This window comes from Myotis nattereri (genome assembly GCF_964212035.1).
Source record: "Myotis nattereri genome assembly, chromosome: 13".
Lineage (NCBI taxonomy): Eukaryota > Metazoa > Chordata > Mammalia > Chiroptera > Vespertilionidae > Myotis > Myotis nattereri.
The window spans coordinates 40,447,658-40,473,249 of NC_138088.1; the positions used below are offsets into that span (position 1 = coordinate 40,447,658).

The window sequence follows — 25,592 nt, forward strand, 5'->3', positions numbered from 1 at the left end:
TGGCACAGTCTGAGTTTCACACAACCTCTCCTTTGACAGATCTAGACAATGATCAACCAGCTCAGCAAAAGCTCCCTTTTGCTGGGAGGGAGGAAGGAATGTAATTCTCTGTGGCTGGCACTTTACCTCCTAGGAGTCACCCTCTATCTGCTACGTGAGAGAGATACCATTTCCCAGGACAGTACAGGCAGTTAGACCAGCTGGAAGAAGCATTACCTAAAGGACCGGCTCCTCGGAAAACGCATCGCTGCTTCAGAAAAAAGGGACCACCAAGAGAATCCTTAAAGCAACAGTAGACCTCAGATGGCTCCAAGTTCCTTAACCTCCTCCAATAAATTAATCCTGTGTTTACACTGCCTGGTAATCACTGGTTTTTGTTTTGTTTTGTTTTCCCCCCGAGATGTTCTCAGTTTTCCAGCTTCAATTTCTGAAAAACACTTAAAAGGAAAAGGGATCTAATAACTAGTTAAAGTGGAAAATCAAAGGACATCGAGGGCGGGTCCCAGCGAGGTGCGGGGCCTGCAGGGAGCTAAGAATAATACCCTTGCAGCAGTGGCTACCAGTCCATAGCAGCCCTCACCGTGTGCCAGGCACCAGAACAGATGTTTTTTAGGCGTTACCTCCTGTCAGGGGAAAGACAGAATAAAACGGAGGGTTTCTTTCTCGATGACAAGGCCTTACGTTCACACACGTTCACACACACGTCTTCTGGTCTCCTCCTTGCCACAACCCCACGGGGAAGGCGTCACCACCACCATCGCACCACATGGCTTGGTCTTAACAAATGCTCGGGACATGTTTGTTGACTCTGCTGCTGGCGTCTCTGACATCAGAGGAATTAGGATGTCCAGCGGTAAGTGACCCCCGATCACCTCCAAACTCCCGGAGGTGAGGTTCTGAAGTCTGCCTTTCCCCAGCTCCCCATCCTGGCTGCCTCCACACGACAGACACATCGACGACCCCCACTCAGCCAGCTGAGGGTGCCTGAGCGCTGCACCCCCTCCCAACATCAGACCCTGACACCGCGGCACCCCGATCCTCATGGCCGCAGAACCGCAGGCGGCTGCTTCTGCACTCAAGTCTGTAACTGCTCACAAGACCAGTTATGTCTGTTCCCAAACCTGTTTAGCCAGAGGTACTTATAATTATAATAGTATAATTGAATGAACTGTTACATAAACAAACCAAATACCAGTGCGAAAAGAGAGAGTCATCTCTATGAAAACTAGGCTGAATGCTTTGAAAGAGTCACTAAAAGGGAAGCTGCTAATTAAAGGGCTGATGAATTACGGAAAAGACTGCAGGGCAAGAGGATCATTCAAGAAATTCAGGATCCTCCACCCCGCTTGCTCCCAAGGACCCTTCAGAAATCTCACTCACCCTAGAGAAACCAAAACCAAAACTCCTAAGTAAGGTGCACATGTGTGGTTTAGGTGAACTCCAGTCAGCATCTCATAATAAAAAGAAAGGTCTTGGCAAAAAAAAAAAATTTTTTTAAGGAGGGGGAGTGGAGGGGAGTTCAATAAGTGCTCATTTATATGTTATAACTTAAAATGAGATGTTTACAGTATGTGTGGTGTTCATGACTCCCCACTCATCCAACATGTATGATTAACTGATTCACCATGGGTCCCCGACAAGTCCAAGAGGGTGCCGGCCGTCCACAGCAAGCACTGGACCCCAGGGACAGAGCAGCCACAAAGAAAGGAACTTGGAAAAGGACAGGAGGGACAAAGTCTGCAGTGATGTCGTGACTCGAAAAGTAGGGCCCTGCCTTGGATGGCAGAAGCAGGCGTGACGAGGGCCACCAGACCATGTCTGAACCCCAACCCACCCTCTCTCCTCCTCCGGGGCCTGGCAGTACCCGAGCTGAAGCTGGAATGGGTTAGGTCCGAACCAGCCCCTCATAACCAGGTCACGAGTGGGGTATGTTTATTTCTGAGCCCTTTATCTGTTCAGCTGGGGGCTCCTTGTCACCCAGGCTAGGGCTGGCTGAGGAAGGCCAAGGAAAGGTCACCTTGACCTGCAGGAAAGGCACTGAGACAACCCTACCCTTTCCCTTTCATGTAATACCTTATTTTCTTTTATATAAAAGAGAAAAGGGAGGTATTAGGACATAGCCATTAAGAGCTCAGGCTTTGGAGGCTACATGGTCCCAGTTCTAATCCCCTCTCCTGCATGTAATCACTTAATAATCACTTCATGAGGCAAGTGCTTAACTTCTGTGCACCTCTATTTCTCATCTGGAAGATCCCACTGACCCAGTGTTGTTTCAAGGATTTAAGGAGATATTGGGGGCGAGGGGCAAAGAGCTTATCTTGGTGCCTGGCAGAGAGTAAGGCAATCAATAGTAGCTATTATTATAAAATCATTGGGAAATCCATAAAAATATAAAAGCACAAAGAATAAAATTAAAGTTACCTGTGAACCCACCACTCAATGCAGTGAGAGTTAATATTATCAATTCTTTTCCTCCTCCTGCATTCTGTACACATACAAGTTAATTTTTATTTACACAAATGTCACTTCCTGCCTTTTCCACTTAACATTATGTTGTGTGTACATTCCCATGGCTGTGATTGTTCTCCCAAAGTGTGATTTTACGGCTATGTTTCCACCAGAATGGCTGTTGCCAATTTTTTATTGTATTTCAATAATGTACAATGAACATCCTGATATATACATGTTTTTAGCCATGTCTCTGATTATTTCTGGCTCAAAAGGCATGAACAATAGAGTTCTTGACACCTACATACAAACCACTTTGCCAAAACATGAGATTGGGCCTGGCAGGGTAACCCAGTTGGTTAGAGCATCATCCAGACGCACCAAGGTTGTGGGTTCAAACCCTGGTCAGGGCACATACAAGTGTCAACCACTGAATGCATAAATGTGTGCAACAACAAATCAATGTCTCTCTCTCTCTCTCTCTCTCTCTCCCCCTCTCTCTCTCTCTCTCTCTCTCAAATCAATTTAAAAGATAAAAGAAAAATTAGGTTGGTGACCACCCTGAATGTGAGTGCCAATCCCCCCCCCCACCTCACCCATACCATGTGCGTTTTTTTCCTCATTACTGCCCATCTGAAATGCAAAAATTGATCAAGACACATTTGCAAACTTGAAAGCCCAGTAAGGAACAAACCATGCAAGTCCGAAATGCCTCCACCTTCCAGTGTCTGTGCTGTGGCCCTGACACCCAAAACATGGCTCCTCCGTGCCCCCAGGGCTTCCCTGATGGTCCCCTCCACACACCAACGCTTCCCTGAGGCCACACACATCGGTGAACAGTGTCTACACCTGGGTATGAGATTATAGGAAGAAATCTCACTTCCTCTGTAATGTGTGGATTTTTTGCCATAATGCATTTTCGGGGGCTGGGGCGGGGGTGGAATAGCTGCATCTAGAATGTGGGATGAGAACAGTCTCCAGCTTTCTCTCTGCTGTGAGCTCATGATGATGTTGTGACCATGTCCACGCTGCAGCTGCCCCTGGCTCCTATCAGCAGGCGGGAGGCAGGCTGGGCGTGCCGTCCTGCCCCTGAGCACACACCCCCTTGGCCACCAGGCTCAGTCTGCTCGTGTCCCTTCAGAGCCAGCCTCCACCGCCCTCCTGAGCCCACACCCACAGATACTTACAGCCGCTCCAGCTCCTTCATGTCGTCCAAAGCCCCCCGTTCCACCACTCCAATCTGGTTCTCCATCAGCTGCCTGAGGAAGCGAAGAGACAAAGACAGCTACAGCATGTTGGACAAGGACTCCTGGAAACAGCTGGCACAAGGGAGTGAGTGAGACAGGAGCTGTGCCTGAGACGCGTGCCAACCTGAGTCCGGCCTGAGCCCACAAAATTTCCTCACAACGTTGCCGATTCCCTGCAGGGACTCCTCAGCACACCCAGCCTCAACCGCAAGATGCGCTTCCAGCCCCAGCCCCATGCTGATCCCTGCATGGCAGAAGGCCACAGGACACCAGAGCATCAGGTCATTGCTCCAAGGCATGCTTGGGAAGCCGGACCCAAGGCAGCAGGCAGCAGGGGCTGCTCTGGGCTGCAGGTGCACGTGCCCTCCTTTGGCCCAGAGGGTGAGTTTCCAAGGGGCAGAATGGACAGAATGGGCCAGTAGCAGGGGGAGGGGATCCGGTGCCAACTGGGCAAAGCCCACACATGCAGCACATTCTGCAGTTGGCAGACGACACCCCCTCCGCCTGCACCCCGACTCTGCCTGGCCCATCTGCTGCCAGCTGAGCCACCTGGCTCCATGGGGCTCTGCACCTCCTCATTGCCAATGCGCCATGCAGCCCAGAGCGTCCAGCTGGCGGACAGCAGTTTTTGCCAACAGATCGCCTGTTGCATGGTAATTTTTGAGGTTGTCAAACGTGTTTTTCTCCCTACACGTTCCCTTCTCCACTCTCCAGCGGGTGGCGTATGTGCTCCCACATGCACCGCAGATGAGGTTTGAGACAGGACAGAGGGCAGAAACGACCACCACCCACTTCTTTTTCTCCTCTTGTTTCCAGAGCCTATGCTACTGAGGAGCTCCCAGTGTAGACCTGGGTGGGGAAGAGGGGGACAAACCAGGAGGAAGGGGAGCTTCCTCAGGCTCAAAAGAGATTTCTGGAGCCTGGGATGGGGTCAGAGATCAGTGGCGATAGCGATGACCCCAGAGAGGATCAGCCACAAGATCCCCAGTTCCTCCAAAGACCCTCAGAAACGAATGCAAAGCAAGTAGTTCTGACAGAACTGAGGCCCCAGGGCCCTTGCACTTCCCTGGGAATAAGGCACGAGGGGTTCTATGACTGTCTGATGTTCAAGCCTCAGGATGGCTGCCTCCGCATCGAGATCAGCAGAGAAGGAGAGATGAAGGGATCAACACCCTCCCGGCCCCTCACCCCTGCCCAGCATGACAGAGGAGGTGCTGCTGATGGCTCCTTTCCCAATAGCGTCGTGCCCACTGCCTCCAATACCTGTTGCTGCCAAGCAACCCAGGGAAATCGACTCTACCCTCAAGTGCTCCCAATCACCTGCCCTCTCAAGCCAGGGACAGCCCCTTGCTGGGGAGTTTTCTGGGCCACAGGTTCAAGGGAACTATGGAGACTGTTACAGGCTGAATTGTCCCCGCTCTTCCCCCCTCTTCCCAGATATTAATGCATTGAAGCTCTAACCCCGATGTAACTGTATTGGAGAGAGGGCCCTTAGGGAGGTCACTGAGGTTAAATGAGGTTATAAGGATGGGGCCCTCATCTGCTAGGACTGGTGTCCTTATAGGAAGAGACACCAGAGCTCTCTCTGTGCACACACAGAGGACAGGCCACCTGCGGACACAGCGAGCGGCTGGCCGGGAAGAGAGGCCCCACCACAAACCAGCCCTGACGGCACCTTGATCTTAGATTCCTTGCCTCCAGGCCTGTGAGAAAATAAATTTCTGTTGTTGATGCCACCCCATCTGTAGCATGTTGCTAGAGCAGCCTGAACAAAGACAGAGACCTAAAGATTCCGCATGGTCCCTCCGTCTTCCCTCACCCCAGGAGACAACCGGTGGACAAGACAGCCCCATCTGCCCAGCCGAGGTCCCGCCAGGCAGCCACCACCGTGCCTATGCCATCACCCAATTTTTCAGCCATGCTGGAGGCAGTGGCTGCTCCGGGTCAGGACTCACCATCACTTCCACCCCATCACCCTCAGGGTGTCCCAAGACGGACTCCACGTGGAGGAGCCCAGCCTGCCTACAACCCTACAACCCTACTACCCACAGCCAGGGCTCTGCCTAGGACACACAGGCCACTGCCGAGGGAGGGGGCAGGGAGAGGTGACAAGCAGGAGCAGATCCCATACTCACAGCACCCGCAGCTGCTTGAGTCCTGCAAAGTCGTTCTTATGGATCCGGGTGATGTTGTTGCCATTGAGTTCCCTGGTGGAGGAGAGGAGAGAAGGAAATGGTGAGCTGTGCAGGGTGGGTCCCCAGGCCGGGGGCTTAGCTCCAGGCTCCTTCGCTCCCTGGCCCAAGCCTGACATCTGACCAGTAGGGTGGGTGCTCCCCAGCCACGCCTGGGACTCTTGAGTCTATGTGGAGGCCCAACAAGCTGGGGGCTGTTGGCAGCAGATGTCCAACCAGCAGGAACGCACAAGGCTCCCTGCTGGGAGTTCTGCTAAACCCAACACGGAGCTTTGCCCCTGAATGAACTCAGTCTAGTTGAAGAGATGAGACATTAACACACGAAAGAATTGGAAAAGTAGCCAATTAGAAGCTATTTAGGTGGAATCTTTACTGAACGCCAGTTTCCTGTCTATGAAATGGGGATAATAACTGTCTCTCATAGGGTTTACACGAGGCATAAGTAGGTAAAGAGTATGGCCTGTGGTTTAAAAGGACCCCCTGGGGGACATGGTTTTTGTCATCTGGTGGCACTGGCTCCTGTGAGCTGTCCGTATTCTGAACAGGAGAGAGTAGAGTGAGCCATGCCATTCAGTGGAAACTGAGGAAGCGGGACTCAAGCTGAGACGGACAGGACAAGGCAGATCTGCAGGGCAGGAGGGTCAGAGCGGACATTCAAAGAGGGAGAACACCCAGCAGATCCATGGGGGGGGAGGGGACAGGCTGAGAGTCAGAGCCGAGGGAAGCAGAGTTGGGGGACCGTGGGTCCAGACCACAGAGGGTCGGAGAAAGCAGAGGAGAGACAGGGAGCCAGTGAGGTCTCTGAGCAGGAGCCTTCCCTGAGGTCAGCCCTGTAGCAAGAGGAGGGTGGGAGGCAGCGGGAGGCCTGGAGGGCAGGGCTGAAGAAGGGAGGGCTTCCACTCTCTGATCCTAGGGCCGGGCCTGCAAAAGTGGTGGCTCCTTCCCTCACACCACCCCGGCCTCTGGCCCCTGTGCTCCTCCCTGGCCCTCCCCAGTCACGTCCTGGGCACCTTGGACCTAGAGCCCACTTTAGAGGCTGTCTGGTCCCACCTCCCCAGCCAGCCTCCGAGGGAAGCCCCCCAGCACACCTCAGAACGACAGGCCCTGCAGGAGTCAGGCGCTCCACTCCCCAGAAAGTTCTTCCCGAGCCACACACCAGCAGAATCTCCCTCGGGCCTCGCACCAAACCTAGCTGTCACCTCCGCATCTAACCCGTCTGTAGAGCTCCAAGTTCACGGCCACCATGTTCCCTCCTTTCTCACCTCTGTCGCAGTCACCACGTGCTTGGCAACCACCTGTCCCCACCCCATGTTCCCCTGCAGCTCAGTCTCGTCACTTCCCAACTGTGGCCAACCCGAGCCCGAGCTGCCGTGAGGAACAGCAAGTTCTCTTTCCTGAAAGCGTTCGGAAGTGTGTTTGGACTAGATGATGCTCTAGAATCGTACCCACTAAGAACAACGTGTGATTAGTCTCCACACACTCCTCACGCCAGGCTGGAAAGAGTGATCGTGTCCATCTTGCAGAGGAGGGAAGAGTGGCTCAAAGAAACGAGGTGCCTCCCCCAAGTCAGCAGCTGGTAAATGACAGAGCAGGGGCCTGAGCTGGGCCATCTGATCCCAGAGCCCAGGCTTCGACCAGGCCAGGCTGCCTCCTGAGCTGACAAGCCAATAATTCATTCAGCTCATTACAACTCTCTCTGCCCTTCCCCTGCGCCTGGCTCTTGATCTTGGGGAGCAGCTGGAAAAACTCATTCCCTGCTCCCCGTCTCCTTTCTAACAGGGTCTCTCAGAGCGGCTGGCGGCCTCTCCAAGGTAACGAGGCCGTTGGTGGGAGCCCCAGCCAGAGCCACTTCCCGCCCTAAATGCCGAGAGCGTGCCTCTCCCTGTGAGACGGGCTCTTTTCAATGTAAAGGTCTTTTTTTATTGAACCAGATATTCTTCCCCCAAACAGCCAGGCCTGAGCCTCACTTATGCTGCACCCCAATCTCTCCTTCCGCAACACGCCTGGGCCATCTTACTGAAACTCTCATCCCCAAACCCAAAACCACAAGGAATTTTTGGTTGTTTGAATTTTTTTATTATAAAGATATGTCAGCATTGATTCTAAGAGCAAAACGTTGAGCTTAAATGGACATCAACAGAGCGATGCTTAGCTGGCTTTCAGCACATCCATGAAACCAAACTCTATGCAGCCATTTCAAACGGTGCCGATCAGTTCCTATCGACGGGGAAAGCTGTCCAGGACATAGTACGTCAGTGGTTCTCAACCTTCCTAATGCCGCGACCCTTTAATACAGTTCCTCATGTTGTGGTGACCCCCAACCATAACATTATTTTCGTTGCTACTTCATAACTGTCATGTTGCTACTGTTATGAATCGTAATGTAAATATCTGATATGCAGGATGGTCATAGGCGACCCCTGTGAAAGGGTCGTTCGACCGCCAAAGGGGTCACGACCCACAGGTTGAGAACCGCTGCTCTAAATGGAATTACTCAGTCAAAAGTCATGAAAAAGCTGGTGAGTTTTACAATCGTTCATTCCTTTTCATGGCAGCCATGGTTTACAAAGCACTTGACTACAATAATTATTCATTTTACAGACGGCAAAACTGAGGCAGACAAACGCTTAGGCTTGTCTGAACGAGGCAGGACCGAATGCGGAACTCAGGAAACTGACGATGAGACAGACTCCCACCAGTGGGCGGGGTGGGCTGGAGGGCTCTCGTTCACAGGCCTCTCCTGGGACCCTTCTGCACCGGGCCCACTGTGCAGACGGCAGGAGAAGTTCCTTAGCCCACCATCAGCTGGTTCCAGCCCCTCCTCACTTCCTACACCTCACTCCACCCCTAGGTAAGGGAAGACCTGGGCCAGGCAGGCAGGAGAGGACAATGTGCGACAGCAGAGCAAACTCAGCCTCCCCCCGTCAGCCTTGCTCTCGAACCCCGGGGCTCAGTGCCTCCTCTCAGGGAAAAGCCCTTGAGAAGGCAACCTTCGAGGCTCATCAGACTCCCCGGTCTGGAGGCTGCTGCTTAGGGAGGCATTATCACCACTCGGGCTGAGAAAATGACCTCCAGCGGCTGGCCGGCCCTCTCCCCCTCCGCAGGGCGGCCCACCAGGACCAAGTTTCCAACCTGGGCCAACCACTTCCCCTCCACCCTCAGCAGAGGCTGCAGAATGAGGCAAGGAGGTCATTTTTCTCCAACACCTGATTCCTCCAGCAGGTGCTGCTTGTGTGTTGCCATGGAGATGCCCCTCCGCAGGAAGCTGCCTAGGAAAAATGCGAGAAGCTGCTGTGACCTTAAGACAGAGCATCCAAGTCAGGTGGGCCCTCTGGGGCACGTCCCGGCCTCGTGTCTCAGGAAGCACCCTGGATCCTGAGCTTCCTGCCACCACTTCTGACTGAGCCCCTGTGTGTGCAGGCCGTGAGCCTAATGCCAAGCATGCTTCGCCTCACTGCACCCTCCCTGCGAGGTGAGTCGTGGTCTCTCCATCCTGCTGACGAGGAAACTAAGGCTCAGACTGATGAGGTCACTTTCCCAGTGCCACACAGCTGGTAAGTGGTGGGGCCGGATCAAAACCAGGCCAGTGTGATTCCCTGTTCGTTCCCTACCTCACGATGCCTCACGCTGATGGGCTCTGTCCGCCCACCTCTCCCCGAGTGCTCATGCCTTGACGGAGCTGAGAAGCCACGTGGACAGGGAACACTGGGCCGTGTAGTGACACTGTCTGCTCTGCCTGGCGGTGCTGCTCAGTTGGTTGGAGCATCATTCTGTGCACCAGAAGGTCGAGGGTTCAATTTCCGGCGGGGGCATGTGCGAGAGGCCACCGATTCATGTGTCTCTCTCACATTGATGTTTCTCTCTCTCTCTCTCTCTCTCTCTCTCTCTCTCAAATCAATAAAACAAATGAAAAATTTTAAATAGGATACGCATATTTAAAACAAATTTCAAAAGGGGCGGGGCGGCTATCTACCCCACCTAAGCAGCAAGATCAGGGGAGCGTCCCAGCTGCTGAGCAAAGTGCATTCTTAGTGGCTAAAAGCTTGGGCTTTGGCGCTAAACAGTCCAGCCTCACATTCCTGCTCCACCATTCCTGGCTCTGTGCTTAGGCAAGGAGCTTCACTTCTCCGAGCCTCAGTTTCTAGATTCATAAAATGGGGACAATAATAGTACCCACCTGCTTGAGATGTGGTGAAGTTTAAATTACTTAATATTACTTCTTTTTTTTACATTTGATTTTTAGAGAGAGAGGAAGGGAAAGGGAGGGAGAGAAACATTGATGTGAGAGCACAACATCGATCGGCTGCCTCCTGCATGTCCCCCAGCGGAGATCCAGACCACAACCCGGGCATGTGCCCTGACCAGGAATCAAGCCAGCAACCTTTTGGTGCAAGGATTGATGCCCAACGAACTGAGCTACCCTGGCCAGGGTGGATGACTTAATATTTCTAAAACACCGAGAGCAGGGCTCCTGTACCAGCATCACCGGCTGCAAGAGTCTTTACTGCTAGTGTTGCTGTTGCTGCTGCTATTGTTTTCCTCAAGGACTATGGCTGCGCCAGGCAGGTGGTGCCCCAGGCACAGCTCCCGCTGGTGCTGGACGGGCAGGGCCATGCTGATTAGGGAGGAGCCAGCTACTCAGGCCCTGCAGGCCCCAGGATGCCAAGGCCCAGGGAAGATGCCCTGAGATGGTTGTCTCCCTTCCCAAAGTGATGGATCTGCACCCATTCTTGTCCCCCAGGAGGAAGTACACTGGGTGGCAGATGGCTCCGATTTCCATCCGTTCCTGTGTGGTCCAAAACTGAAAGGGAAACCTCGGTGGTAAAAGATTTGGGAGAAAATCCTCCGAAGCAAAGTTACTGAGGAAAAAACAAAAACACACAGGATTTCTTGAATCCTCTCAGGAAGCAAGAATCTGATCCCCAGCATCTGGGTGTTTATGATAAACCAAGAGAAACCCTCGGATTTCCTAGAACCGAAGGAATAAACACGGTGGGCCCCTGGCGGGGAGTTCTGGGGCCCCACACGCCTCACGGGCATTTCTTGCCCTGGAGTTCCAGCCATTCCTGGTGGTGTTTCACGGAGGGGCCAGAACATCCCACAGCAGCCCAGGCCTGCAACGGGAGGCTCCATCCCCTTCCAATCCCATCCTGCCGAGTCTCCAAAATATAAACATGAGGCTCTGCCTGTGACTGAGTCAGGCCTCTGGGCTGGGAGACTGTCCTTCGAAATCTTAGCCGGGCCAAATCCACGGCACTGAGCATGTGCAGTCAGACCAGAGACCTAAGGGAAGGAAGACTTTCCCTCTGCAGCTAGGCCCACAGATGAGGCCGGACACCCCGACCTCCAGGCCAGCCGCTGTGTGCCGACGCCTGTCATTGTACCTGGAGCCCCACGGAGCCCCTGCCCGGGCTCCCCATAATCCCACTGGCTCCCCTCCAATCTGTTCTCCAAGCCACAGCCAGAGAGATCTTTTCAAGATGCAAATCTGATCATGTCACTCCCCACTTAAGCCCTTCAATGAATCCCCATTGCGCTTGGAATCAAGACAAAGATCTTAACGTGAACAAGGCCTCGTGGTCTGCCCTGAGGCGGAGTTCTGATGTGCTCCCCCTGGAGCAGAGCCTCTGAACTCCCCATTCCCTCTGCTTGGGACGCTCCCTCCTTCCTCTTCGCCTAACTCACTCCAACCTGTCCTTCCACTTGGTCAGACCTGCTGTCCCAGGCCCACGGAGCATCCCAACTCCCTCCTCTGTGGCGCAAATCGGGGGCATTTTTATTTGAATGATGCCTCAGTCCCTGCATAAGGTTAGGAGCTCCATGAGGACAGACTGTCCGCTGTTGTTTTTCATCATGTACCTCCAGGGCCTAACACAGCACATGGCACCTGGAAGAAGGTTCTTAAATGCATGAATAAATTTCCATTAAAACTGGCAGATTCCAAATAGCATTGCGCCGAGTATGTTTTCCATGCTTCCCTGCTCCCCCACTTAAAAAAAAAAAACCACTAAGTGAGAAATGTTCTCCCCAAACAGACATCAGCCAATAAAAGCTCCTCACACAGAGGACACTGCTGTGTTACTAACAACCTCCAGGGCCCACAGGTTAAAAAGCTGATTATTTCTCTGAGCGCCTTTCACAGGAACATGCCAGCCCAGCTTCAGCTGCTCTGCTCCTCCACTTCCTTCTGCCTCAGGGCCCTCGCCCGTGCTGCTCCCTCAGCCCAGCACAGCCTGGAACAGCCCAGAACACCCGGCTCCTCCTCACCTGCCCAGCAACACACACACCTGGCTCACTGCTAACATCCTTCAGGCCTCCATTTAAATGCCCCTCCTCTAAGCCAGCCTCCCTGGGGGGGGGGGGGGGGGGGGTGCCCCATTGCAATTTGGAGACGTGAGGACTCAATATGAGGTCCTTTGTTAAAGGCCCGTCTCCCTGCCAGGCTGTGAGGGGACAGGGCTCCATCTGTTTTGCTCACTGCTGTAAGGCGAAGCTGCCTGGCACACAGTAGGTGTTCACTATATATAGTGAAAATAGGCTGAGTGAGCAATTCTGCCCCCACCCCCCACCACCCCCCAGGCTTCTGTGGGCACAGGGTGTCTGAGGCCTGACACATGCTCCAGTCAGCCGGCTGAGCCCTCCCACAGTCTTCAGGCCCCTGCAAGTCATGACCCAGAGGCTCCGCCAACCCCCTAGCAGGGCCCACAGGCCCAGCACCAACCCCAGTGCTAGGGCAGTCCTAAACCTAGTGAGAGTCAAAAGGCCGATGGCTGAGCAATCAGGGGACCACACAGGGCAGATTTGCTACCCGCCTAGCTCCTGGGGACCTCTTGTTCGCTTGGCTTGAATAAAAGTAATACCTGTACTATCACAACCAAGCCAGCTCACGGAAGCCTCATAATAGAAGCAGGTTAAACAGGCAGGACTCGAACCCTGACATATCTGATTTCAGGGCTCAGTTCTCTTTTTTCTCTCTAATATTTAATTGTGGAAAAACACACATAATAAAAGTTTACTCTTTGATCATGTTTAAGTGCACAGTTCACTTAGGGTTAAGTATATTCACATTGTTGTACAACAGATCTCCAGAACTTCATCTTGAAAAGCCGAAACTCTGTACCAATTAAACACTAGCTCTCATCCCTCTCTTCCTCCGCCCCTGGCAACCACCGTCCCACTTTGTCTCGATGAATTAGACTCCTCCAGGTAAGTCATACTTGTGGGATCAGACAGTGCTTGTCTGGTGCCTGGTTTACTTCACTGACACAGTGTCCTCGAGGTTCACCCGCGGTGTAGCACGTGTCAGAATTTCCTTCCTTTTTGAGGCTAAATGATATTCCATTGTATGTTCCTCTGCCTTTTGTCCATCCATCAGTGGGCACCTGGGCTGCTTCCACCCTTTTGCCATGTGAATAATGCTGCTTGAACATGGGTGTACAAATACCTGAGACCTTGCTTTCAGTTCGTTTGGGTGCATACATAGAAGTGGACTTGTTGGACCATATGGTAATTCTATGTTTAATTGTTTGAGGAATCATCATGCTGTTTTCCATAGTGGCTCCTCCATTTTCTATTCCCACCAACAGTGCGCAAGGGTTAAAATTTCTCCACATCCTCATCACCACTCGTGATTTCCTGTTTTCTAACGGTGGTCGGCCACCTAATGGTCAGGGCCCAGCTCATAACCCTAACTCTGCGATGGATTCTGTTCTAAGGCCCAATCTGCACCCTGTCCCTTCACTACTGAGCCCTAGTTTTGCTTTTGCCAATCCCCTTCCCAGGTCTGGGGCTCACCCCAAAACCACAACCTACAGCCAGGGCCCCACTGTTAGCCACCAGGCCTCCATGTACATGCCTGCCAAGTGCTCTCCACCCACTGCCCACCCCAAGCCCACCAATTAACTCCCTGCAACATCCCCCAATTCTGCTCACCACGCCCCTACCCCCAGGCTGGACACCCCCTCCTTACACTAACTTGGGTCCACCCCATAAACATGCAAGAACAGGAATCAATCGTGGTCAAACTGCCTTTAAGCCCCAGTGCTAAGCCCTGATAGGAGTTTTGTAGGAGATGAATGAATGCCTGATGAATGAATGAATGAACGAATGAAGCCAGGCCTTATTGAGATGTGTGGAACAGTAGCAAATTTAAAAACAAAATACACATATCTCTCAGAGCCTGAAGGCTCCGGGTCCCTGGGCAGCCACTTACCAGCCCTCTGTGACCCAGGCAGAGAGCCCCACCTCTCTGACCCTTCTCCACATCTGCAAAGAAGGGTAAGTAATACCTTCCTCACAGGTCTGGCACGAGGAGCAAAAGGATGGACTTGGTGAAGCATCTCGCTCTGAGCCTGGCACAAGGTAAGTGCCCTTGGGGCTCCAACACCATCACCACACTCCCTTCACATCTCTCCACCTCAGTTCTCTGATCAGTCAAGGTCCCACCACCCCACCCATCCCCATCCCCATCCCCAAGGGACTGGCTCCTCCTTCCCATAACTGCCCCCCACCGCCCCCATCCTGCCTCTGCCCCCAGCAGACTGCAGTCCACCTGCCCCTACTCTGCAACCAACACCCCCGCCTTGGAGCTCCTGCTCTTGTTCTCTCCTCCTGAAAACTTCCTCACCACCTACTCAATCCCCCACCATCTGCCTTCCACCCTCCACTTCTCCCAGGAAACCGGTCTGCCTGGCTTTGCCATGCCCCCATCACAGTTCCAGAGCTTTTCTTGGCCAGACTGGCTGCTCCCCACACCGCCAGCCCTCTTCCCGTCTCCAAACATTTTCTTGGTTTGGCAGCAACTACTCTTTATCCAGGTTCAAAGCCACAGACGTTCTGCCAATGCTCCTTGTGTCACACACAGGACAGGGCGCTTCCTGCCTCCCACAGCCCTGCCTTCCTCACCAGGGAACCCCAGCACCAAGCAGTTTCTCAGCCATGGTCTGAGCACCTCCTGCACCTGAATCACCTGAACTGCAGTCAGCAAAGGTTGCGAACGCAGCTTTCTGGGGGTGGCCTGGGTCTGCATTTTGACCAGCATCCAGGTGATTCCTATTCCCATGAAGTTCCTCTTCCACTGCCCTCATGGGTTTCACTGCTTCCCCAAGAGGCTCCCCGACCCCCAAACGGCCACTCCAGCCTGAACACTCTTCAGAGTAACCATCCCTGGTTCCTACCTCTAGAGCAGTGGTTCTCAACCTTCCTAATGCCACGACCCTTTAATATAGTTCCTCATGTTGTGGTGACCCCCAACCATAAAATGATTTTCGTTGCTACTTCATAACTGTAATGTTGCTACTATTATGAATCGTAATGTAAATATCTGATATGCAGGATGTATTTAGGCGACCCCTGTGAAAGGGTCATTCGACCCCCATGGGGGTCACAGCCCACAGGTTGAGAACCGCTGCTCTAGAGTCACGTTTTCACGTAGCTGTTTACTGGCAAAAGAGGCAGAAGCCAACCACATGGCTTCTCCAGGATCAACTTTATTCACAAGATTGTTCGCCCAGGCTCGAGCCTAGGGTCCCCCATGGCCCTCCCACGTGCTCTCTCTGCCTCGGTCCAGGCCTGCCTCCCTCCAGTCTCAGCCTCTGCAGCAGCCTCCTCATCCTATGAGGACCAGTCCTCTCCTACTGCTGCCATAACAAATTACCACGTGCTCAGTGGCTTAAAACAGCATCAATGTCTTATCTTACAGTTCTGGAGATCAGAAGTCCCAAAGCAGTCTCACCGGGTGTATTCCTTTCTCTGGGCAAGAATTGTTTCCTTGCCTTCCCACCTTCTAGAGGTTCCTGCATTCTCGGCTCCTGGCCCCCTTCTCTCACCCCACGCTCTTGTAGGCCACCTCTCCTACCACTGACTCTGACCCTCCTGCCTCCTCCTACAGGGATCCTGTGGTTACGTTGGGCCACCTGGATAATCCAGGGTCATCGCTCACCTCGAGATCCTTAACTTACTAATATCTGCAAAGTCCCTTTTACCCTGGAGGGCCACATAGTCACAGGTCCTGGCAGGTCCCGGGGATCGGGCCATGAACATCGCTGGGGACCATGATTCAGCCCACCACAAGGACCATATTTTCTAAAGCAAAGATCAGAGCCATGAAAGGTCTTACCAGAAGTTTCTAGAAAAAAAAAAAAACCTCAACCTTTTTTAGCACTTACTATGCACCAGGTGAAGGGACACAAAGATGCATAAGGCATGATCCCTGCCCTCAGGAAACTCAAAACCCAAGGTACCCATCAAACAAGCCACCTTCTTAAAAAGGAATAAAATTCTCTTCTCTACAGAAGAATTCCAATTAATGACTGTAGAAGAAATAAGGGAAATAGAAAATCAAGATTGGATAATAATGGTTGCAGGCAAGATCCATTAATGAAAGCTAAAATTAGTAGGTAAGAATTTGAGGACAAAGTGGATCTTATATAGTCTCAAAGTATCTCCCCCAAATATTTATTAATTACAAATGGAAAGATAGTAACATTACAGTGGCGAGACCTGGCAGACACCTTCTTAACCAAGAGATCAGATTAACATCACCAGCAACGAAACATATTGATGTCATCCACCCCCGTTAGGATGTTCTGAGGGGGACATATCGTAACCTCTGATGCATTCTTGCCAAAAATGCATAACCTCAATCCAATCATGAAATTAACACCAGACAGACCCAAACTGCGGAACCTTCTACAAAAATAACTGACCACTATTTTTCAAAAATATCAAGGTCAGCGCCAGCCAGTTTGGCTCAGTGGATAGAGCATCGATCTGTGGACTGAGGGGTCCCAGGTTCGATTCCAGTCAAGGGCACATGCCCGGGTTGCAGGCTCGATCCCCAATGTGGGACATGCAGGAGGCAGCCGATCAATGATTCTCTCTCATCATTGATGTTTCTATCTCTCTCTTCCTCTCCCTTCCTCTCTGAAATCAATAAAAATATATTTTAAAAATATATGTCAAGGTCATAAAAAGCAAGAAAAAACTAAGGAACTGTCACAGATTGAAGGGGACAAAGGAAAAATGACTATCAAATTCAATGGGGAATCCAGGCTTGGATCCTGGAATAGGAAAGGGACATTAGTGGGAAAACTGGGGAAATGTAAACCACGTCAGTAGTTTAACTATTGTACCAATGTTACTTCTTAGTTTTGAGCACTGTACTATGGTTAAGAAAGATGTTAATATTAGGAGAAGCTGCGTAAAGGTCTGTGGGACTCTCTCTGTACTATTTTTGCAACATTTCTGTACATCGAAAATCATTTCAAAATAAAAGTTTTTACATTTTTTAAAAAAGAATAAAATACAGCAACGACAGCAAAACCACTGTCACAGAAAAGCTAGAAACCACAGTCATCATACCCAACTGGCCTCCCACCATCGGTTGGTTTCACCCTCCATTTATTCTCCACAACAAAGCCAGGCCACAGAACGTCTTAAGACAGCATTTTGCACTTGTCACTCTCCACTCAAAACCCCTGGGGGTAAGTGCTCAAAGAGGCTTGTCAAAGGGACAGAGGAGCAGCTTGAAATGGCTCCCACTGGCCACACGCGGGACACGATGAATATCAAAATATATAATGATAGTAACACACTGCAACCCAAAGAACAAAGCATAATCCACAGGTCCAGACTGTTATGAATGAACAGAAAAGCAGGTGGAGGGACGGGACCTGCTTTCTTATGGTCGTTTGCCAAGAAGAAATGATGGAGTTAAACACTTCTCACCGTAGGTGCTAAAGCTAATAAGAGTCTGATGAGGAATAGGATATTCACACAGCCTCAAAGTACCTCCCCACAAATCACTTACTCATAACTAAGAGTAAATAGTAACTTTCCAGCTTGCCCAGGGACCAAAGCTAAAATCGCCAACATTGGGACAAGCTGATGTCCTGTGTCTTCTGATGCGACCCACGGAGAAGGGCTCAGCATCGCTTCTTTAGCATTCCTGTCAGAAATGCATAACCCGAATGCCATCGTAAAAAAAGAGCAGATGAAGCCAAATCAAGGGACGTTTTACAAAATAACTGGCCTGTATTCTGCAAAAATGTCCAGGTCAAGAAAAACAAAGGAAGGCCGAGAAACTAGTCCAAATTAAAGGAGACCAAAGACCCATTTAAGTAAATGCCATGTCTGGTCCTGAATAGAATTCTGGACCTGGGGAAAAAATAGCCATGAAAGGTGTTTTGGGGACAACTGATTAAATTCATACATGATCTCATGTATTAGTTCATAAGTAGACATGGGTAGGTAACAGTAACTTATCAATATTAAATTTTCTGATTTTGACAGCCTTGTTGATTTTAGAAAACACACAGAGAAGTACTAGTATTTAGAGAAAAAAGGTGACAATGTGTCCAACCTATTGTGAAATGGTTCAGAAAAAAAAGTGTGTGTGTGTGTGTGTGTGTGTGTGTGCATGTGTAAAATATAAAGCAAATGGGGCAAAACATAAATAACTGAATCTGGGTAACAGATATATAGGAGTTCCTTATAATTTTTTTTTTTTGCAACTTTTCTGTAAGTTTGAAATTATAACAAATTAAAAAGTTAAAATAAGAACAAAGAGTCTTTGGGGTGACGGAAATATTCTGAAATTGGATCGTGGTGATATTTATACAAGTCGGTAGATCTATGAAAAATCACTGAATAGTAAAAAGAAGCAGCTTTAATAGTCCGCACACATCCCCCCTGACGGCTGCGCATTTCCCAGCCCGTGGCCTGGGCTCACCCATTCCTGTCCTCTCGTCCCTCAGAACTCAGCAACACAAATGTTCACCCCGTCCGCTGGGTTGACTCCTCACTCTCCTTCCCAAATCCATGGCTCACACCTCTGAGTGTCCCCAGATCCCCTTGCCCTCGCTTCACCTCTCTACTTACCCAAGTCCTGCCCAACCTTCAAATCCCACAACCCCGATCAGTGCAGGGATCCAAGTCCTCGCTCCCATCTCATTTCCAACAATGACAGCGCCCTTTCTACGCGCCGTTATTCCAACCCCTTTAAGTACCTGTAGTATCTCATTGGAACTCCCAGTCCTGCGAGGTAAGTGCTATCGCTGGCCCCATTTTACAGACGAGAAAATCAAGGCACTAGTGAAGCTGCCCAGGATCTCTTGGGTAGCAGTTGAGGGAAGCAGGATTCAAACGGGGCCATTCTCCCGCCCAAGCCTGTGCTGTAGCCACTGTGCTCTGCGTCCCTGTGGACAGCCTCTCACGGGAAGACCCTTCCCCCCCACCAGGCCGCAAGCTCCCAGAGGAGCGGGTCCACACCCGGACCGCTCTAGACACTTGGCACATGGCAGGCGCCCAACAGCTGTTTGTGCACCACGGGCTGGGTCCCGGGAAGGAGAGGAGGGGTCTCGAGCTCCGTCAAAAAGAAGAGCCAATTCTCCATCCCCCACCCCCAGCCCCAGCACAGCCCAGCTCCCTGGCGACTGCCCAAAGCCCGGCAGTCATCTGCTCTGGGTAATAAGTATTTGTATGGCGATAATTACAGCATTTGGGGGAAAAATCCCATTAAGCAAGAGCCCTGCCGAGCTGCTAATGCCGGCACAGAACTGGAGGCAGCCACTCCGCCAAGCTCCCGTCTGCTCCCCATAAAGCAGGAGCTGCCCGACGCCCGCCCGGGCCCAGCCCCAAAGAGCACGGCCGCCCCTGCTGGCAGCCTGGGCAGCCTGGGCCGCCCCCGCCAGCCCCCAGCCTCGGAGAAGGGGCAGCCCTGTCTCCCTCCGTGGGCTCCACAGTTCCCGGGGGATGCAGAGCGCTGGGTGAGGGACTGGAGAGCAGGGCCATGCTGGGATCCAGCACTGAGTGGTGCCCAAGCTCCTTTCCCGTCCCTGCAATTCTGGCACCTTAATAACAGTAATAGTAGCATTTATTGGTTTCTTGCTGCGTGCCGGGCCTGGTGCAAAGTGCTTCTCCCTGCACTGCCGCGTTTAATCCTCACCACCACGCTCTGAGGCGGGTCCTGTCATCATCCCCACTCGATGGGCAGGGGAGCGGGGCTCTGAGAAGTCAGCACTTTCCCCCACAGCACTTACTGGCCTGCAATTACGCATTTACTCTCCTATCCTGTCCTTCATCTCTGCCTCCCCTGCTGGACTAAAGCTCAGGGTGGGGGAGGCAGTTTGGATTTCTGACCGGCACCATTCCCTCAGCTAATGCAGACCCTCAATAGATAGCTATCTGCTTAATGAATGGATCCAACCCATAACTTGCCCAAGGTCCCCAGCTGCTGAATGGCAGAGAGAGGCTAAAACCCCAGGCGCTGGCTCCAGCGCCATGCCAGCAGGCCGTCCACCCTGCAGAGTCCCTGCACAGCGCTGCCCTGCTCCCTGCACAGCGCTGCCCTGCTCCCTGCACAGCGCTGCCCTGCTCCCTGCCTCCAAATCCCAGGGGCAGGGGCAGAGCTGCCCCAGGACAGGGAGGGAGCACTCTGAGCAGCCGACTCCGGGAGGGCAGCCGACAGCACCGCCAACACCCAAATGCTTACCTCCCCAGCTCTCTCCTGCCCCAACTGAACCCTCAAACCTGTAGCGAGGGCTTCTCACATCATAAAGAATAACATTAGCACGTAATTGAATCACAAAGCATTTCACCCACCGAGCAGGAGTGAACCCTGCAAAGCCCTCTGAGGCAGTGGGTGTCACGCCCCCCAGAGGCTGAGGGGTGGAAGAACACCCGCCACCTGGCATGCATGTCGCCAGGCCCTCTCACTGCATCCACTCACTCACTCCTCACCGTCAGCCTGCAAAGCTGTCGCCGTGCCCTCGTACAGATGGGAAACTGGGACTTGGAGAGGATGGAGGACAGACTGGAGCCCTACCACGGGTCACTGAGAGCCCGCAGTGAGCCCAGGGCAGCGGAGACTGGAGGTGTGAGTCCCGCCAGGAAGCAAGTCCCCCTGCACAGGGTGGGTCTCCCCTGCAGGAGGCCACCGAGGCCTGCTCAGAGAGCCCAGGCCCACCCAGCCCTGGGAGTAGACATGGCTTCAGTCTGGCCCGCTGACCCCTCTCTCTATAGCCACCCTTCGATCATTATTTGATCGAAGACGATCAGCCAGGATCCCAGACGATCAGCCTGGGGGTGCCCTGGCAGCCTTCCTTGGGCATCACCACCCAGCCCTGCTGAATGGGGCCTCCAGACTCAGGGGGCTGAGCTGGGAGAAGGCATGGGACCCCCAGGCCTCTGCAGCAGACAGAAAGTGAGAGCAGTGGACACGCTGGCCAGGAGGCAGGGGACATACGGAAGAAGGTGGGAGAGTGGGGCCCTGGTGGTCTGACAAGCAGCAGAAGGTTTGGGGGCAAAATGGAAGCCAACAGGCCGGCCCAGGGCCCTTCCCCACCTCTCCATCCTGAGCCTCGCCCCTCTCTGCACCCTGCACCCATACAGGGGATCTATGGCAAGCCTAGAACACAACTGCTGGGTGGGGTGGAAAGGAGAAGCAGTGTCCACACATACTCTCTCATCATACTCTCCTGAACATTCTAGTGAAAGTCAGGGTCCTTACTTGGGTAAAAAATACAATTCATAATGGCCATGGTTGGGTCCTTCTGAGTCTTGAGTCCCACAAAGAGACAAGCTTCCAAGCCTCCCCCAGCACACCCCCAAACCTCACTTGGTGTTTTAATTGTTCCAGGGCAGTGAATTACTAGCACCTCTTCCCCATCCAGCCCACCAGCCCCGCAGCCCCTCTGGCTCAAGCGATGTCCGCAGCAGGTCTGGGGCCTGCTTGCACAGCCTCTTTCCAGAATCCCCGCAGCAAACCAATGACAATTTCTTCCCACTTGGGGTACAGGCCTGGACCCAGCGTTATGGACTATATGATCGTAAAGTTGCCAGGCGTTGTGGGCTGACGTAGAAACTGCCCAGAACACAGAAGACGAATGCACAGCTGCCGTCTATAAAAATGTCACAGCCTCAGAAGAAGCTGCCGGTCCGGGCTCTGATACTGCGCGACGCTCACATTGATTAGAGAGAGTATCTGCCACAGTTACTTTGAGTCCATCCAGGTTCTCCCCAGGGCCTCTTCTTAGAGTGGTCTTTTCCTCCTCAAACGGCTCTCTCGCGGCCATGTGTTGAACAGGCAGGCTCCTTCTGCTTTCTACATGCTTTCCCAACCTAAGAAGTTTGGCGCAGCAAAGATCAGACTTCACCCTAAGATAACTCACCTCTGCATGCCAACCCTGAAGTCCCCAGAGGAAAAATCCAGATAGAGAAAGGCCTTTCCGACTCTTCCCAGACTCTTCCCAACCGTCCCAACCTCAAGTCCCATCGCATCCCACTGGACACAGCACGTGTCAGCCCCAGGGCAGCGCTGGCCCATTCGCCCAGCAGGCCAGGCACACTCACACCTGCAGGCCTTTTGCTCATACACTTCCTCTTTCTGGCTGCTGTCTCTCTGCTTGACAAAATACAACCCAACCACTGCTGGTTCCCAAAGTACCCTGATAAAATGGCCTATCCTCTGAGAAGACCCTTTACCCCAGAAAAGGGCTTCTCACCCCAATGTTCCCACCAGCAGCCCCATCATGCTGCGTGCCTGGCCCTCTCCCAAAAGCTTACAGTTGGATGTCCCCTGCCCCGTCCCCTGGACTATCCATCCCCGAGGGCAGGGAGTTGCTCACTCCAGGCTGGAGCTTCAGCACCCGGGGCAGTTCCTGGCTCTGTAAGCATCTGCTGAATTAAATTACAAGGCTCTTATGATCCTATCATAACAACGGCTCTCACTGAGCAAGCATCATAATGGACCAGGCACTTCCCACACATTACCTTCAATCCTCACATGAACCAGAGACCTTATGTATCAGCAGCTCCATTTTCCTGATGGAAAGCAATTCAAGCTCAGAGACGTTAAGTCACTTGCTCAAGGTCACACAGCAAATAGCTGCCTGAGCTGGGGCTCCAACCTCGGCAGTTGGAGCCCTGACTCTTTCCTCCGCACTAGGAAACTCAACATCTCTTTTCGTCACAGAAGAGCTCAAACGTTCACAAAAGTCAAAAGAGACACACGCCTCAAAACTAAAGATGAAGAGAGAGCAAGGAATGAGATGACTTCAAGATCAGACCCAAAAGCAAAGGAGAGGGGCTAAGGTGTCTCCGACCTAGGCTGCTACCAGGGTAGCAGCTGCAGGAGAAATGCCCCATGGACACGGCCAAGGAACAGAGTAGGTCCAGAGGGAACATGTGTGGAGGGTGACCCTGCAGCTTCAGGGGTCCTCTGGACAGGTTTCTGACCTCAGTCCCTCCCCAGGGCCACACACGATAAGGCTGAGTTGCCCCCAAGCAAACTCGGTTTGGTCCAACCCCTCCCCACAGCAGCATCTTTCCCCAGACCCACACCCATGCCCTCACCCACACACGGATGCCACCGAGGTTGCATTGATATTGCAAATTCTCAAACCTCAGCGGGAATTTTTCAGACTCAGCCAAGAAGAGTCAGGGGCAAAGTGTGCTCACTAACTGCTGCCCTTGGTACAGACCTGGATCCTGGAGACAGCCCATAAGGAATGTGCTCAAAAGTTATCAAAACAGCCCTGACTGGTTTGGCTTAGCCTTAGTGGATAGAGCATCGGCCTGAGGACTGAAAGGTCCCAGGTTCAATTCCGGTCAAGGGCATGTACCTTGGTTGCGAGCACATCTCCAGTGGGGAGTGTGCAGGAGGCAGCTGATTGACGTTTCTCTCTCATCGATGGTTCTAACTCTCTATCCCTCTCCTTTCCTCTCTGTGAAAAGTCAATAAAATATTTTTTAAAACTTATCAAAATAGATATGTGTTTCCGGAGAGCCGCGGCAGGTGCCCGGCAGCATGGAAAGAAGGAGCAGGCAGGTTTCACAGCAGCTGGCGTGGTCTCCAAAGTCCAGCTCAAAACCCTCCCGAGGCCATCTCTCTGTGAGCAGCACAAGGGCCCTGCATGTGAGCAAAACCGACACACACAGCCGCACACAGGGGCTCCTGCACTGACACCAGGAACTCACACAGACGCATATTCTGCAAGGAATCTGGGGAAACAAATTATATAGGCCTGTACACACACACACATGCTAGCCATCCACATGCACACACACGCCCTCCCAAGTCTCATCGGGTCTAGAAAGGGCTGTTTCCTCCAGAATTCAGAAGTGAGAGATGCGGAGAGAAACTGTGGTTTTGTGACCTGTCATGGTCAATGCCTTTAACCTCTTGTCTCCCCCTCCAAGCCCTTGCCCTCTCAGCGTTATTCATGGAATTCTTGGTCCAGGTTGCACATCTCCCTCTCTGGGTGCTGAATGTAACAAACCCAAAGCCCCAAACCCAAATCCCTCAGGTCCCATTGTCTGCCAGGGTTGGGGATGGCTGGATATGGGAGCAAGGGGGGGGCCGGGGGGGGAAGGAGCACAATGCTAGACACCTACAAGGGAAGAATTCTTACGGTTCTGGGGCAAACAATGGGAGGAAGGGAAAGACAAACTTCCACTCCATCCCGTCATGCCCCCCAGCACCAGCCTGCAAGCCCTCAGAGCCCACATCCACACACCCCACTCCCACGTGCCCAACAGGAGCCATGGTTCCTGGCAAGCGCGCGGAGCTTCCCTCCTGGGTGCCAGGAAGGCTTTCTGGCACCCATCCGCAGGCACCGGAGGAATAAAGTGCTGGCGCGGTGGGGAGGGCCCGCCAGTGCTGAGCGCAGGGTGCAGGTGTGAGGAGGAGAACTGACAGCCCCGCGGGAGAGAGCCCTTTGAATCCCGAGGAAGGAAAACAGTGGCGCTCCTGGCTCCTGGCTCCTGGCTCCTGGCTCCTGGCTCCTGGCTCCTGGCTCCTGGCTCCAGGCTCTTGGCTCCTGCCTCCAGGCTCCTGGCTCCTGCCTGGTTCCTGGCTCCTGGCTGGAGCAGGAGCCTGGCAGGCACTGACTCGTCTCCTGGCTGCGAAGCCCAGCCCCGGCGGTCCTACCCCCAGTTCTGAAGTGCGTCTGAGAGCAAGGGCCACCTCGGGGCTCCCTGCGGGCAAGGGCGGGGGCGATACTCACAGGCGTTCCGTGTTCCGCGGGATGTTCTTGGGGATGGCCTGCAGCCCCGTGCCGTGACAATCCACCGTGGTGCCCGTGCAGGTGCAGAGGGCGGGGCACGCCCTGGCACCCAGGCGCCACGCGACTGCCCACAGCAGCAGCCAGAGCTCCGGACGGACGAGCCCTGCCGAGGACCCGCTCCGGGGCGTCAGCGCCATGGTGCCCTCACGCGTCCCTCTGGCGTGCCAGACAGCGGCAGCCGCTGACCATGCCCGCCCGGGGCGGCTTCCAGGTGCAGTCCCGGGGCAAAGCCGCCCAAGAGACCGCTGGCTGGTGCGCGGCGCCCTTGCGGGCTGGGAGGCACCTGGCTCCTACCGGCGCGGATGGAGGCAGGGCGCCCGAGGCGGAGCGCGCTCGGCTCCTCTCGGGTCTCTCTCCGGCTGCGTCTCCTCCCCTCCCTCCCGCTCCCCACAGACCGCCGAGAGGAGGAAAATGGGCTGGCCGCGCGCTCACGCACCCGCGCGCACAGGCGCACAGCCACACACTCACTCCCGCACGCTCGCTCCCACCCGGTAGTCATCCGTCAATCGAAAAGCTCACATCCAACACCAGACTCCGCCCCGCCCTCCCCCCCACCCCCCTACCCCCCCACCCCCACACACACACACCCCTCCCCAGCCTCCTAAAGACCGCTCCGCGCCTGCTGCCAGCAGCGTCCGGTT

General features: G+C 53.3%; 1 protein-coding gene across 1 annotated transcript in view; it reads right to left on the reverse strand.

The window, feature by feature from the left end:
• Positions 1 to 25,103, reverse strand: part of SLIT1 (slit guidance ligand 1) — a 151,287-nt gene extending 126,184 nt beyond the window's left edge. The window contains exons 1-3 of the mRNA XM_081104895.1: positions 24,892 to 25,103; positions 5,831 to 5,902; positions 3,636 to 3,707 (exon numbers count right to left, since the gene is read on the reverse strand). Of these exons, the coding sequence (XP_080961021.1) occupies positions 3,636 to 3,707; positions 5,831 to 5,902; positions 24,892 to 25,088 (341 nt within the window). The 5' untranslated portion in view covers positions 25,089 to 25,103. The remainder of the gene's footprint in view (positions 1 to 3,635; positions 3,708 to 5,830; positions 5,903 to 24,891) is intronic.
• Positions 25,104 to 25,592: the final 489 nt, after the last annotated feature.